The sequence below is a fragment of the Astyanax mexicanus genome, chromosome 1, assembly GCF_023375975.1.
Source record: "Astyanax mexicanus isolate ESR-SI-001 chromosome 1, AstMex3_surface, whole genome shotgun sequence".
In the NCBI taxonomy this organism is placed as follows: domain Eukaryota; kingdom Metazoa; phylum Chordata; class Actinopteri; order Characiformes; family Acestrorhamphidae; genus Astyanax; species Astyanax mexicanus.
In genome coordinates this window covers 114,936,333-114,950,535 of record NC_064408.1, presented here as the reverse complement: position 1 = coordinate 114,950,535, position 14,203 = coordinate 114,936,333, and the positions used below count along the sequence as shown (strand labels likewise).

Genomic DNA, 14,203 nt, shown 5'->3' with positions numbered 1-14,203 from the left:
TACATATGCATGCAAAGTAACTTTAAGAGCATTTTTTAAAGAAACTGAGAAGTAACATGACAACTACATGTATAAAGACTCCTACAATAAAATAAATTATTGAAACTTTACAAAATATTTTTTTAAATGTATTTAATTTTACAAGCTGACCGCAAGCCGTCCAGGATGTGTCCGTGACCTGCTTTTGGGTCCCGACCCACCATAAAAATCACTGATCTATTTGATGTTGCCCAAATAAAATAAAACTTTGTTTTAGTAAGCTTACAAGAATATAAGAATATAAACATCTAAATACAATTATTTACATATTATCGTACATATCTATTTTTAATTTTTATTAATGACCTACTTGTAGACTTCTTTGTATTGGACGTAGATATGCCTTTATATTAAATTATATTAAAAATAAACAAACAAATAAATACATAAAAAAATAAGGTATGGTATGAAATGGTGTAATAACTCAAAGATAGTTTGTTGCCTGAGGGCAACATCATGTTATAGAAGGTTAAAGTGATGTGCAAGCTATTGTTTTCTTTACATTTAATTTAGTTTTTTTTACGACTGGTACACAGCCCCCTTTAACTTTACATGCAGCTTTTTTATATTCTATTTAGCCTTTTATGGTGACCTATCTCTAGTATGCTGGGAAGCATGTGAGGCCTTTTTTGCAACATAGATAGATGTATAGACAGACAGACAAATAGATAGTAGTGATCTTTTTTATGTGGCTTTATTTTAGGGATGGAATATATAGCAAAAATCTATATTACAATATAGTTGTTGATTTATGTGGATTAAATTCTGATATCGCAATGACCAGAAGAAAAGCCATCCCCCTCGGTGTATGTAATGCTGCACTGATAGAGCTCAGTGTTATGGTGATATGATAAAAATATTTAAGTTGAGGAGTTGGGGATTATGAGCTGATGATCCAGTGTCCTCACCGCACTAATGCTCCTCTTGCACAATGTAGATCCTCACAGCATTACTCCACAACCTATAAGAAAACCTTCCCTGGACAGTATAGACAGTTACTCCAACAAAGAAAAAAGGTTTTAGAACCCTAATTTTGTAAGAAACTATGAACTGTCTTGTCTGCTGTATTTATTGCAGTGTTATAGCTTTATGTTTATCGTTACACTTTTCCACCTAATGTTTGTCTATTGTATTGTTGTTCCATGTTGAACCATGGTTCTGGAGTAAAGTAATTTTGTACTCAGATGTAATGACAATAAAATCCTCTTGACTCTCTTGACTTGAATGAGCAGGTGTCCCAATACTTTTGTTCATACAGTTTATCATAGTCTTTGTACATGCCACATTTTATATTTTATTTCTGTTAATGAAACAAATAAACAACAGATGTGCGGAATTAAGATGATAAATTTGAGCTTTCTGCAGAGGACATATGCCTTTTTTTGACCTGGGTGCATTCATTTTGCTTATGCCTGCAGACAGATGGGAAGGTAGTCCGGAAGATGGTCAAACTAATGTGTTCTTGGCATATTATGATAATTGTATTATTAATTAATTTGATTTTATTAAGGCTTTATAATTCACCCACTCAAAATATACATTTCTGTTTATTAAAAAAAAAAAAAAAAAAAAAAACGTATGTATGCTGGAAAACATGCCCATATCTGACATGGGAACATCTAACTGGTCCCTGAGCTTTTATTAGAAATAGTCAAAAGAAATTTCTGTGTTTGCTGAAGTTAAGGATTTGTATTGTAATTATAGACCTTATTTTAGTTGCGACCCTAATATGTGTGTTTTTTTGTGCAACAGCAAATTTGCCTTCTTCACTTCACGATGATGAAAGGTATTAATAAGTACTGATTATAATAGGCCTCTGATTGCAGTCATCCGATCATTAATTTAATTATAATCAATTTAATCAGTTTCCACTGTGAAGATGACATCAATGCAGATGCTTCAGTGTAGAGCTTGTAATGTTTGCCTGAACCTAACAGAATCCAATTACTCATGCTTGGTTCGTACGTCATTACCCAAATCTGTCTCAGGTATATGTTTGGGTTTTCAAAGCCCACATCTGACTTAAGCCTGCAATTTTTTTCTACTTAACCATAACTTTTTGTAAATGTCACATTTCGGTCTTACATTTTGAGATGTGTCTATATGTGTGCTTTGCAGAGAATGTGTGGCTTTTTTTCACCTATTTGATATTACAGTACAGACAGAAAGATAGTCAGGCAAGAGAAAATCAAACAGACACATTATTGGCATATTATGATAAGAATTTATATTTTAATTCTTCTTATTAATTTAATCTCTATGATTCACCCACCCAAAAATATAAATTCCTGCTTATTCAAAAAGAAACTAAATAAAAACAAAACAAAGAAACCAGTGCACTGTTCTTAACAGCATTGAATTAACTAAAATATGAAATGAGTGTAGGAATCAGAATCAATTATTACATTAATAATAATTAGAATTCAATAACCAGGATATCAACATTCATAACAAATCCATTAACATTAGCAACACACTCCAAATGATCACTCTTTCCATTAATATTTATATACAAAATAAATAAACTAATCAATAAATAAATACATAAATAAAAGAAATAAATTCCCAAATGTCTGCCCTTTTCAAAAACATAATTTTAGGGGTGGGACTTATGGCTTGTCAAGGAGCATGGATATGGTTTGCTTATGGCTGGCAAACATCAAATGAATGTTTATTAGAAGGAGGCACATCATGGGAACTCCATCCATTTGCAAATAGAAATAAATGGTTATCTGAAATGGAAGATTTGCTTGGCAAGAGAAAGGGAAGAAAAGTGTCAGGTATATAAAACAGTTACAGAATAAAAGGGGTCAGAGTTTGGCAAATTTCTCAAGGGGCTGATCTTGTAAATGCCTCCAACTGGAGCTTAACCCCAGCCAACACACACCACCGCAATGAAATAGAGGAGCACTGAAATTTAAAGCAACAAGAGTAATACCAGCTGGAAGGATAAATAGCCATGAAGATGAAAGAGAACTGGAAATATTATTATATTCCATATATAGATCATATAGATATATACAAACATTGCTTCATCACCTATAAACTATTACAAAATGCCTCAATGAGAAAATGAGTGCAAGCTCGAGGTTGGCGAAGTGTGTGGCAGCTTAAGGGTAATGCATCGTAGGTATCAGACTCTGTATGTTAGGTCTGTGCAAAAAGTGCTTCCAAAAACACCTGCCTCAAAGTTGCCTATGTGAGTCTTTTCAGTTTTCAAAAAAGTTCTGTTGTGTGGATTCTCTCACACATATTCTTAAACAAAAACAAAAGAAGTGGGAAGGGATTAAGAAGGAGGAGAAAAAATACATTCTGTACAATGCATATACAAACAGATTGTATGTACACATCCATATAATATATAACATACATCCAGTATATACACAAAAGACTGTACACACACTGTATATACACACATTCACTCACTACACAACATTATTCAGTCTGTAATATGTATCTCCCATGGTCAGAAGGTATGTTTTTGTCTAGTGGTGTGAACAAAAAAATGTCCAGGCTGCTTGGCAATGGAGTCCAAAGAAGGAAATCAAGTTAAATTTAAAACAGAAACTCTACTTCAGGTTTCTGCTCAACTACCTTCTATCCAATAACCTTGCGAGCGGCAAGCTATTAAACAAGAGACAACACTTCCTTTGTTTGTAGAATAAGATTGTCTGTTGTGACCGTCCATAAAGAATAGAAGAATAGGAATAGAGGAAGGAAAGAAATAAAAAAAATCATTCCTGTCACAGAGACCAAGGACCAAGTCACAGCAACGTGCAAATAGGCGAGAGGGGAGCAGGTAAAACATCTAGATCACTGTATCTCATTCTTTAGAATCCAAAAGGAAAGATTTTCCCAAACGATTGTTTCAAACGATTGTCACAAAAATGAAATAAGGAAAAATAATAAAACCCAACTGTTCTGCGATGTTCAAACCAGCATGTAAATATCTCACTCTTCTGGTGAGGTCCAACTGAAGCATGTGTGACCATGAGGCATAATGAGTAACAAAAGTTCAGACATTTCCAGCCTCCACATATTTCACTGAATCAGTCTATCTCTCGGAAAAAAAGGCAATGCATATATATTTAGTTACCTCGAATTAACAGACCCAAATGGAGCATAAAGCAAGTGTGATGGAGAAAGCCTGGAGCTGTGACAGCCATGACGAAAAACATGGAGGGATTTAGAAACATGTTGAATGTCTTTTAGTTTGAAGACACACTAAAAGAACAGCACCTTTGAAATGTATCTTACCCACAGATCTCCTTCTCACATCATGTGACGTCGTGCTCCACTGCCTGCTACCCTGGATGCTCTTGCTTTGTAACGCATTGTCCACTGATCAAATGTTCAGCCGGCAGAGGACGTTGTCCCTCATGTGCATGCACGGCCAACAAGCCACCGGGAGGCGTAGAGGCATCGTGAGACAGAGGTAAACACCCTAAAGCTAGCATCACACAGGTAGAGTTAACTGACGGACAGAGCATGCTAAAAGGAGGGCGGCACCTATGTTCTCTTTGGGTTGGTCATCTGTGGCTCTGGAACCAACTAGCAAAAGACACACTTTTTCAGAGCCTCAGTTTCCCCTCTGTCAACCAACCGAGTCACGGGACATCGCCCTTGCATTATAGCCACCGTGCCATCCTGTGGACTGTCCTAGCTGAGACCTCCAACTAGGTTCCATATTGTCCTCCACGATGCTGTGTGATTGGCTGGAGGGGAGAGATGGGATAGAAAGAGAGTGGAAAGGAAAAAGAGGTGGGGAGGCGCTTCATGAACTGCTAACTGCTTCATATCACTGCTACGCATTTAAGAGAAGAGATGGACCAACTACCACCCACAGACAGCCATTATTTACTGCTGTTCGCTTTGCTTTAAGCTATGAGGCAAATGATTGTTTACCTGAGTCTCTCATTTCTACAGCTGAGGTATATTCATGGCGCTGCACCGAACACCCTGTAAGCTCATGGTCCCTCAACTACGTCTAGGATGCAACATGCTGCAAGTTTTTTTTTTTTATTACTGAACAGAGTAAGTCACTTGAAATATAGCCCTCTAGACTCTTGAAAATAAAGAAAAAAGCAAAAATGGCAATCAGTCCATTCTCTTCTCTAGATAAAATACATTTCTTTAAAACAATAAAGCATAGCTTAGTTTTTTATTGTGCAGTTAGTATTCGAATGCTTGTTATCGCCACGTCCTGCCTATTGTATTAGTATGTCTGTGTTTTTTTCTCAGTTCCCTGTGTTTTTAAAGTTAAAGTGTCATAAAACGCCTATGCTCATGTCTGCAATGAATTACGATTAGTTAGAAAAGACACATTTCAAAGCCTGCTGTACTGGCAGAGCCACGTGCATTATTAGGCATGTGTGCATGGAAAATGGATAATAGTGACAGTAGTAACAAGGGACTTGAAGTCCCAGACAGCAGCGATACATATAAATATACAGACACATGGCATGTTTCTATACAGTACATAAGATTCAGTTCTTTCATGTGCAGATTATCTATCAAGATATAAGATCATAAGGTCATTGTCATTAGAAGATTTGGGCACTATAATTATAGCTGAAGGAGAGGAGAGGCTAAGCTACTGTATTGTATCATATGTCAAATTATATAGCAAGTGCCTAAAGAAAACTTTAGGCTACAAACACATAATTAAGGTGTCAAAGTTCCCTGTATCAAACCCTGTACCTGTGAGAATAGTTCTTTAGTTGAAAGCTGGAAAAATATGTGAACTGTTAAAATGCAACACTCATACAGATGGCTTGTTTGAGACATACTGACAGTAAATAAAGTAAATAGCTCATGACAATGTCCAAGTTTTCCTGTCACCAGCGGTGGTGTCATATTTTGGTATAAAGACAAGAAAGTGTTTCACCTGACAGAGACCACCTCACATCCCACATGGTTTATGAAAACAAAACTAAACTAAAACCATAAAATGCATAAGACCATACATATGCAACCACATAGAACAACCCACGTAGACATGACTAGCATGGTAAGAGACAAATGGATGACCACGGTAGTAGTGGGACAATGAGAGGCAGTGCTATGACACACAGATCTGTTTTCTGAAATGGCACTGTTTTTTCATCTATAGCACCAGTTGTTCACACATGGGTTCTGAGATTGAGAAGAGAAAAAACATTGCACAAGTCCAGTCTAGTGAGGCAAGTTCCTTAATTACAATTTGAAGACCACAGGCGAGTCTACGAAAGCTAAGATTCCACAGGCTAAACCTTCCCCCATTCCTCTGTGGCGTAACGACAGATCAGTCTATAATACAGGCCGCTTCAATGTGAGCAATGTAGGCAAAAATGCAAAACTCTTGTGTTGTTGGGGTGTCATTATTCTGCTGCTTGTTCGAAAACCCTGTCGAAAGATACAGAAAAGGCACTAAGGAAGCCAGACGACATGACGATACAGTGTACGTCCTTCAAAAGATCTTTGAAGCTGGCATTTTCTGAACAGGTTCAGACCTTCACCCAGTTTTTGTTAATTACGGTGTATGTTTTTTCAGACAGAACTTAGTAGGTCAGTCACCCAGCTGACTAAAAAACAAAACAAACAGAAACAAAAAAATAAAACAAAACGAAAACAAAAAAGGTTGTACAAGGATGTTAAAGGAAACCAAGACTTTCACAATGCACAGGAATCTGTGGTGACCCACATTTGGTTCCTAAATAAAGGAATCCAGAAATAACAATGATCTGCCATACCACAACAATGAATCAAAAGAAAAAAATGTCAGTTCCTCCAGACAGCCCTTATTTGTGTTTCTGTGACGATGGCGTGAGGATGTGCACTGCGTCCCGTTACATCAAATGCACAAAAACCCAGAAAAAGAATGATGTGTCATCTTTATTACTGACGAGTTGTGGGTAGATGTGAGGGTTTTGCTTTTTGTCTCTTCTCTGGCTGTAAAGATGCTGTATTTTCAACATGATCTGGGCAGCTCTTTTAGTAACCTGCTCCCCCTCTTGCTACGCCAGTTCCCATGCCAATGCTTGCTGTTGCTGTGGTCCCAGGTGCCATAGAGGCTCTGACTTGAGCAGCTTATTGGTGGCCACAAAGCTCTCCATTCTGGCTGAGGTGAGTGCGAGGAGGGGAATGAGGAGGAGGGGGGGCTACGTGGGGGGTCAGGGCTCCGTTCCCAGGGGAGTTGTCGGAGGAGATGTCCAAGGAAGAGACTCCAAAGCCAGGAGCGGTGGTCTTTTCTCCTCCGGCAACACTCAGACTGCGGTCTGGAGAACCCAGGGAGGGAAGCTGCTCTTCCTAGCAAGACAGAAAGAAGGGAAGGGGAGGGGAGAGGAGACACAGAACAGAGGGAAGGGAGTGGGATCGTGGAAGAGGGGAGCGTTCAGGGACAAGGGAGGGGGTCGAAAGATCGTAGGAAAGTATGGCGTGAGAGGACGAAAAGAGGAAGAAGATGCTCAGGGAAGGGCAGGGTTGTGAGGGGTCCAGATTGAAGTGAACAAGTGAATCGATAAAGAGGATCAGAATAAAGAGATCAAAGCGGATGGAAAGCCATAAGGTCAGGAAGGGTAGAATGAGAGGGAACAGGGAGATCAAGGAGACAGAGATGGGAGAAGTGGTGAAGAGGGAGGAAAAGAGGAGCGTGAGTTATACAGCCGTGGTATGGGAAACATCCATAGCAAAGCTCGGGGGGACAACCAGGGAGGGGGGCACAGAGCGAGAGAGAAAAATAGAGAGAGAGAGAAAGAGAAAGAGAGAAAGAGAGAGAGGGATGGAGGGATTAAAAATCTGGCGTAGATACACAAGGTCAGTCCAGTGGTTCCATTCTCCTCCTCTCCTGATGCTGCATTTGAAGAAGGCTACTGTGCGGATGGATGGTTGTGAACAGAATCATGTAGTGACCGCAACCTAGTCATCCAGCTTTATGTGTCAAATGTAACATTAAGAGATAAGTGGAGGCATTGATATAACTGCACATGCACCCAGTTCAATTCTAATACATGTGGAACCTAAAGTTCTAGATCAATGGTCACCAGCCCAGATCCTGAAGACCTACGTTCTTGCAGGACTCATTCAGCCTTATAATTAAGGCCTTTTAAAGGCAGTAACTTGATGAATTAGGGTTGAAGCTAAAAAATATGCAAGAAGGTAGATTTCCATGAACAGGGTTGGAGACCACTGTAGAAAGAGGAAAGGACTATTATGCAATATTGGTATCTTACTCGGCAAGACATTTTAAGAAGTATTTTAAGTCAAAGTTTAAGATTATCCTTTTGGGCTTTACCAATTTTTGGTGAGTCAAAATTCAATGTTTCTCAAAGTTTTATATAGTATCATACATAAGATAATACAGCACATTTATAAAAACATGACTTCTCTCTCATCAGTAATTGGTTTATTTGTGCATCTGGCTGCATTTTGTTTAAAACTGACCAAAACTGACACTCTAGAAATCACTAAGGACTTTAACTCACTTTTTCAGCATTGCAAAGAATTAGACGCAGACCATCATGAAACATTACTAACTAATTACTAACATAACTAACATAACTAATGTGTTAGTAAGAACCATATTTCAGTGTTGTATTATCACAAATTAATGGTAACTTTGAGAAACAACAAATTTGAATCTTTTGGTGAGAGTGCTTTATGAATACCTCTTAACTCCTAAATTGATGCTCATCTACAGGCGTGTGCAAATGATTAGGCCCCTCTGGTTACACTGAATGTTCCTGTCTGATACGACTGTTGCAACTACTATTCTTTTTGAAGGAATAGTATACATTTTGTTGCTTTTCTCAGGCCTTGGTTCATTATTTATATTCATATTACATAGTTGTCTAAAAATTGTCTAAAGATTTTCAGACTGGAGTTTCATTCCATTCCAAAAACTACCTCTTGCTGTGTTTTTGTTTTTCGATGACAGTATTGCACAGAATCTTCAAAACCTTTTTTTGTTTCTTCTAAAGAAAATTCAACACCAGTGCGTATCCACAGGGCAAAATAAACAAAAAAAGTATCTGCACAGGAGAGAAAACCTTTCCACCATTCCTTTTCACCATACATGTCTGAAGTACAATAATTGACTTTGGTCAGCTGGAAATGTTTTGAAAAATACTGTGAACTTATAAAATGAAAATGGCCTCAAAAGGTATTTTTGGAGAAAAACATCTGAAGCATCTAAAGAAAAAAACATGCCAATACGGGGGGTATGGGGGTGGATCTATTATGGGCCTGTGTCAGTGTAGTAGCCAGAGGCATGGAAAATACATTTTAAGTTTTAGAGTCACTAAAGGCACCAAATAGTTTGCAGCAATTTAGGAAAATTAAATGTTTTAAACAATTAAACAATTAAAAACTTTATTACTTAAGTTTATACCACAGACACATACAATTTGACCAGGGTTGCCCAAACATTGCATAAGCATTATGAAAACACCTTCAGTGTTCCTAAATTAAAATATATGAAAAATTAATATCTTTAAAATAATATATTTTGAGTATTTGTATAACAATTGTATAAACTCAATAATTATCAGTCAGTATATAATTGATGATGGCATGAGATGGATCTGCAAGCACCTTTTTCTAAAATAAAAGTCTGTTCAAACTCCTGCTAAAATCAGTAAATCACATTAGGTAACATATCTTATATGAGACTATAACAGTTCCAAGCCTTTATCCAACCTTATCATCAGTAATGTGTACCTCATTTTAATGCCAATAACTTATATGAGAATGGCAGGGCTGGCATTCTTAAACAGTGGATGAGGCAAAGTTTTCTTTGGCCTTATCCTCTATTCTTACCTACATGGACGAAGGCCTTGTCAAAGCCCAAACCAGTTCATTTAATATATAAATCAAGGTCAGTGTTTTTGTCGTCAAGCTCAGTCCTTTTCAGTGAGGTCTGTATTAAGGCAATAAGGGAGGAAACAGGTTGACGAGGTTAAAGAGGTTGACGGACATCAGCAATATTATCGTAATATTGACTTTCAAAACCAAGTCTGATCATTCTTGTTGGAAAAGATGATAAATATGTCACAGGCATGATACAGGCACTACATGTCCAAATGTATGTGGACACCATCTAATCTGAATGAATTCAACTACTTTAAGTTGTGCATAGTATAATCCCTGTGGAGAAGTACTGTCAATAGAATAGGACTTTCTGGAGCAGGTAAATATGAACCTGTTGGCACCTTGATTAATACCAGGCTCTGGGACTCTGGGAGTATAAAGCCCCCAGTATTGAGCTGTGGAGCAGTGAAATGGTGTTCTCCAGAATGCTGGAGCTCAATCCTATACTTTTGGGATTAATTGGAGATTTTGGGACGAGTTGGGGATTGGAAGGGGTGGTGATCATCAATCCTCCAACAATGTAGTAACTAGTAGAAATCCTTTTCTGAACAGTAGAGACAGTTCTTTCAACAAAAGAACAATACATTTTCTAAAATACTCTTAATTAAAGAAAAAAATATATAAATATGCAGGTGTCCCAGTACATTTGTCCATATAGTGTATATCATATGAAGTAAAGAATGGATCACATTCATACTTGTTTATATAAAAGTGGGAAATGTACAGGTGGACTTGTTGAGTGTTCATCTTCTTTTCAGTTGCAGAAAACAGCTGTAAATTGCACGTGTGTCTCCAAAAAAAATGAAAAATCACATACTCACTTGTCTAAGAGGCGATTCTGACTTAAAAGGCCCAACTTCATGACATTTGTCTTTTGAATCCAACTCTCACATCAAAAGAAAATGTGTCTGATTTCAGACTATTACATTAGCAAGTGTGGCAGAGGTTGCTAACATAACCCAGTCTGAATCAGACTACTTTACTGTATGTTTCCATGAATTATTGTAATTTAACATCTCCAAATGACAGTGACAATTTTTTTTAAAACAGAATGAGCAATTTTTGTTTCTCTTCTCAATCAGAACCTTGAACATGAGTGGAAAACAAAATTGAGGAATCTGCACACGGCCTTGGGTAGGAGCTACCGGTAAGACTAACAACAAAGAGATGCAGGTCAATGAGGACAACAGGGGGTGAATGATGTATCTCTGTCAGAGCTGGATTAAATTAGAATTATGTCATTAACTGGGTGCCTAATTACAATTCAGATAAGGTCCACAACCGTTTGTGTTAGAAAAGTGAGGAAACTGGGTTGCTTTGTCTGTGGAAGGTACTAGGTGACTGCTGAGGTATCCTGATATTGTTGCTCTCTATATGCAGTATAGAGAGTAGTGCTGCACAATATTGGAAATAATTGACACTGCAATATATATTTTCTGCTGCAATATACATTCATCATCAACCGAGAAAGAATCAGGTGACAGGAACGAAACTGACTGTCATGGATCGACTCTGAATCTGTGTGTGAAGGAACTCAGGGTTCCTCGGAATAGTGCTGCCTGCGGAAGTTAGCTGCTAATGTTAATGCTGCTGCACCCAGCCTTAGTGAAAATGTGGAAATCTAAGCTTCCTGTAACTATTGACTCAAATAAACAGTTTTATTAGAAGAGAAATCTGTGTAGATTAAAACCCAGCGCTTGTTTGACTTTAAAAGAAAATGTTTCTTTTTTTTTTTTAAAGATTTACAGTTTTGTTTACTTAGCTTAGCTTAGCCCCTGTTCCTTACTAGTGTCTCATAATGCACCTTATAATCTGGTGTCCCTTATAGTTTGAAAAATACGGTACATTAATTAGTTCCTAAAACCAGAGGCTCTGATGGATTATTACAAGACCCAAGGAACCTCTACAACTCCATGTCGAGATGTCTAGCATGTTATGTTACAACACCTATATCAGTCAATTTTTTTGAGAATTTATTAAATGTTTTATAATTTATTGCACCTAGTAACCTTGAATAGTAATCGGATATTTAATTCTGGGTGATGATGAGTGTTAATTGCAACATTATAAAAAATGCAATTTCCACCAAATTTTGACAGAAGTTACAAGTTCATAGACCCAACATGTAATGATATTAATAATCTCCCCAGAGAACCAAAGACTGGAGTAATAGAAATGCTATTGGATAGATATAATCTGCCTACAAAAATAAGATTTAGATAGTAAAAAAAGCATAACATGATTTATTTGCACTTTAGTTTAACTTTGAATGTTATAAATGATGATATAAATATTGCGCATGCATCCACTGCAATCACGATGCTGAAATGATATATTGTGCAGCCCTCATAGAAATTTATAAATTTGTAGACCTCGGATAAATTCCCAGCCTAATGCAAGACATTTACCACGACCCCAAATCACACTTTAAATTCATTCTATAGAAACTGTCATGAATTTAGTTAGTAAAGAAAAAACAGACACATTTGCACACAAAGCACAATCCTGACCATCTTAAACCTTAAACTGGCCACTTTCCATTGAAGTCTTCTTGTGTCTTCATTAAATAAACAAAAGGTGTGGCTAAAAAAAGCTGAATTATCAATACCAACAATCAAGAACATCAATTCCTCGCCAACTACACAGCACAACTCACACAAACACAGAGCTGCTTTAAGCACTGAACACACTGCACAAGCAATATAAACACAAACACACATCAAACACACACACACACACACACACACACACATGCACGCAGATTTATCGACCTGTTTGGGGCAGGATTGAGACAGATACGGAGATTTCCCAGAATTCCCATCATCTAGTTCAGACTGCACTGGTGAAGTAGATGACGGAAGTATGAGTGCAGTAATGAAACCTTCGAATTTTCCAACCTTGCATCACAGCACATGCCCTGTGATTGTGTGTAAGAATGTATTTGTGTGTGTGCGTATGTATGTGTGTGTCTGTTTGTCTGTCTGTATGTATTCTTGTATGTATCAACAGTGGAAAGAAAGTATGTATGTCTTCTTTTGTAAATTTGCTTAGTCATAATCATTCTTTTTAACAGTTTTTGTAGTTCATATGCAATTATTAAATTAATTATAATAATTAAATATTTTATTATTTTATTTTAAATGCTGTTTTTATCTTTAGGAAGTTTATTTTTTTTTTCGAATATTAATTTATTTCAATATTTCTCAAAAGTTTTTTATATTGAAGGTTTACGTTTTATGTTTTTAAATATGTTTGACTGAAATGTATACATGTATCTATATTCCTGTAACAAAAATTTGGCTCGTTATTTGCCTGTTTTTATTTAGATTTTCCCCATGGCAGAGTTGACACCACTGCATATAAATTCAACCCAGTTAATTTTGTAGATGCACACATTTATAAGTAATGTACTATATACAGCTCTGGAAAAAAATAGGAAATCACTTAAATTTCTGAATCAGTTTGTCTAATTTTGCTATTTATAGATATATGTTTGATTAAAATGAACATTTTACATAGTTGTTTTATTCTATAAACTACAGACAACATTTCTCTCAAATTCCTAATAAAAATATTGTAATTTAGAGTATTTATTTGCAAAAAAATAAAAATGGCTGAAATAACAAAAAATACCTCAAATAATGCAAAGAAAACAAGTTTATATTATTTATTTATTATTTATAAAGTTTTAAGAGTTCAGAAATCAATATTTGGTGGAATAACCCTGGTTTTTAATCACAGTTGTTATGCATCTTGGCATGTTCTCCTCCACCAGTCTTACACACTGCTTTTGGATAACAGTTCAGCTTGGTTTGATGGCTTCTTCCTCTTAATTCATACGTTTTAAGTGGACTCTTATTTTTTCCAGAGCTGTATGTCATGTGTTGTGCTAAAATGCACTCTAGTAATTTTTGGTTAAATTTTAACTTGCCACACAGACACAGTGTTTTATAATCATTTTACTAATTTAGGCTGGAACGCTCACCTAGTTCAGAGAACTGGATTTGATTAACTGTGCTTTTCACAGATTTAACAGATTTGTTTTCTTACAATATGTTACAACTGGCCCCTCTATTTGCTGCAATTGTCCAACTACTTAGCTAAAAGAAAATGTGCTTTGTCCTATTTATTATAGACTAACAAATCTTCAAATGGTGTGTTTAATGTTAAACATACAGCTTCATATATTTCCCACCATAGAATAACGTTACTAATGCATTTCTAGCCATTTTTTTAGAATTAGGTTAAGTAAGTTTACTGAATTGAATTCAAAACATAGGGTAGGGCAAAAAAAGTGGAAAAAAAAAAAACGCTACAT

General features: G+C 36.6%; 1 protein-coding gene across 10 annotated transcripts in view; it reads right to left on the bottom strand.

The window, feature by feature from the left end:
* Window positions 1-3,632: 3,632 nt before the first annotated feature.
* The window catches only part of syngap1b (synaptic Ras GTPase activating protein 1b), a 234,155-nt gene continuing 223,584 nt past the window's right edge, over window positions 3,633-14,203 (bottom strand). For 7 of the 10 annotated variants that reach the window (XM_049464794.1, XM_022668673.2, XM_049464811.1 and 4 more), the window contains one exon: window positions 3,633-4,754. In XM_049464794.1, coding sequence (XP_049320751.1) covers window positions 4,634-4,754 — 121 coding nt within the window. In that variant the 3' untranslated portion in view covers window positions 3,633-4,633. Of the gene's footprint in view, window positions 7,712-12,604; window positions 12,725-14,203 lie in introns of those variants that run through there. The other 3 variants (XM_049464812.1, XM_049464813.1, XM_049464818.1) reach the window with 3 other exon arrangements.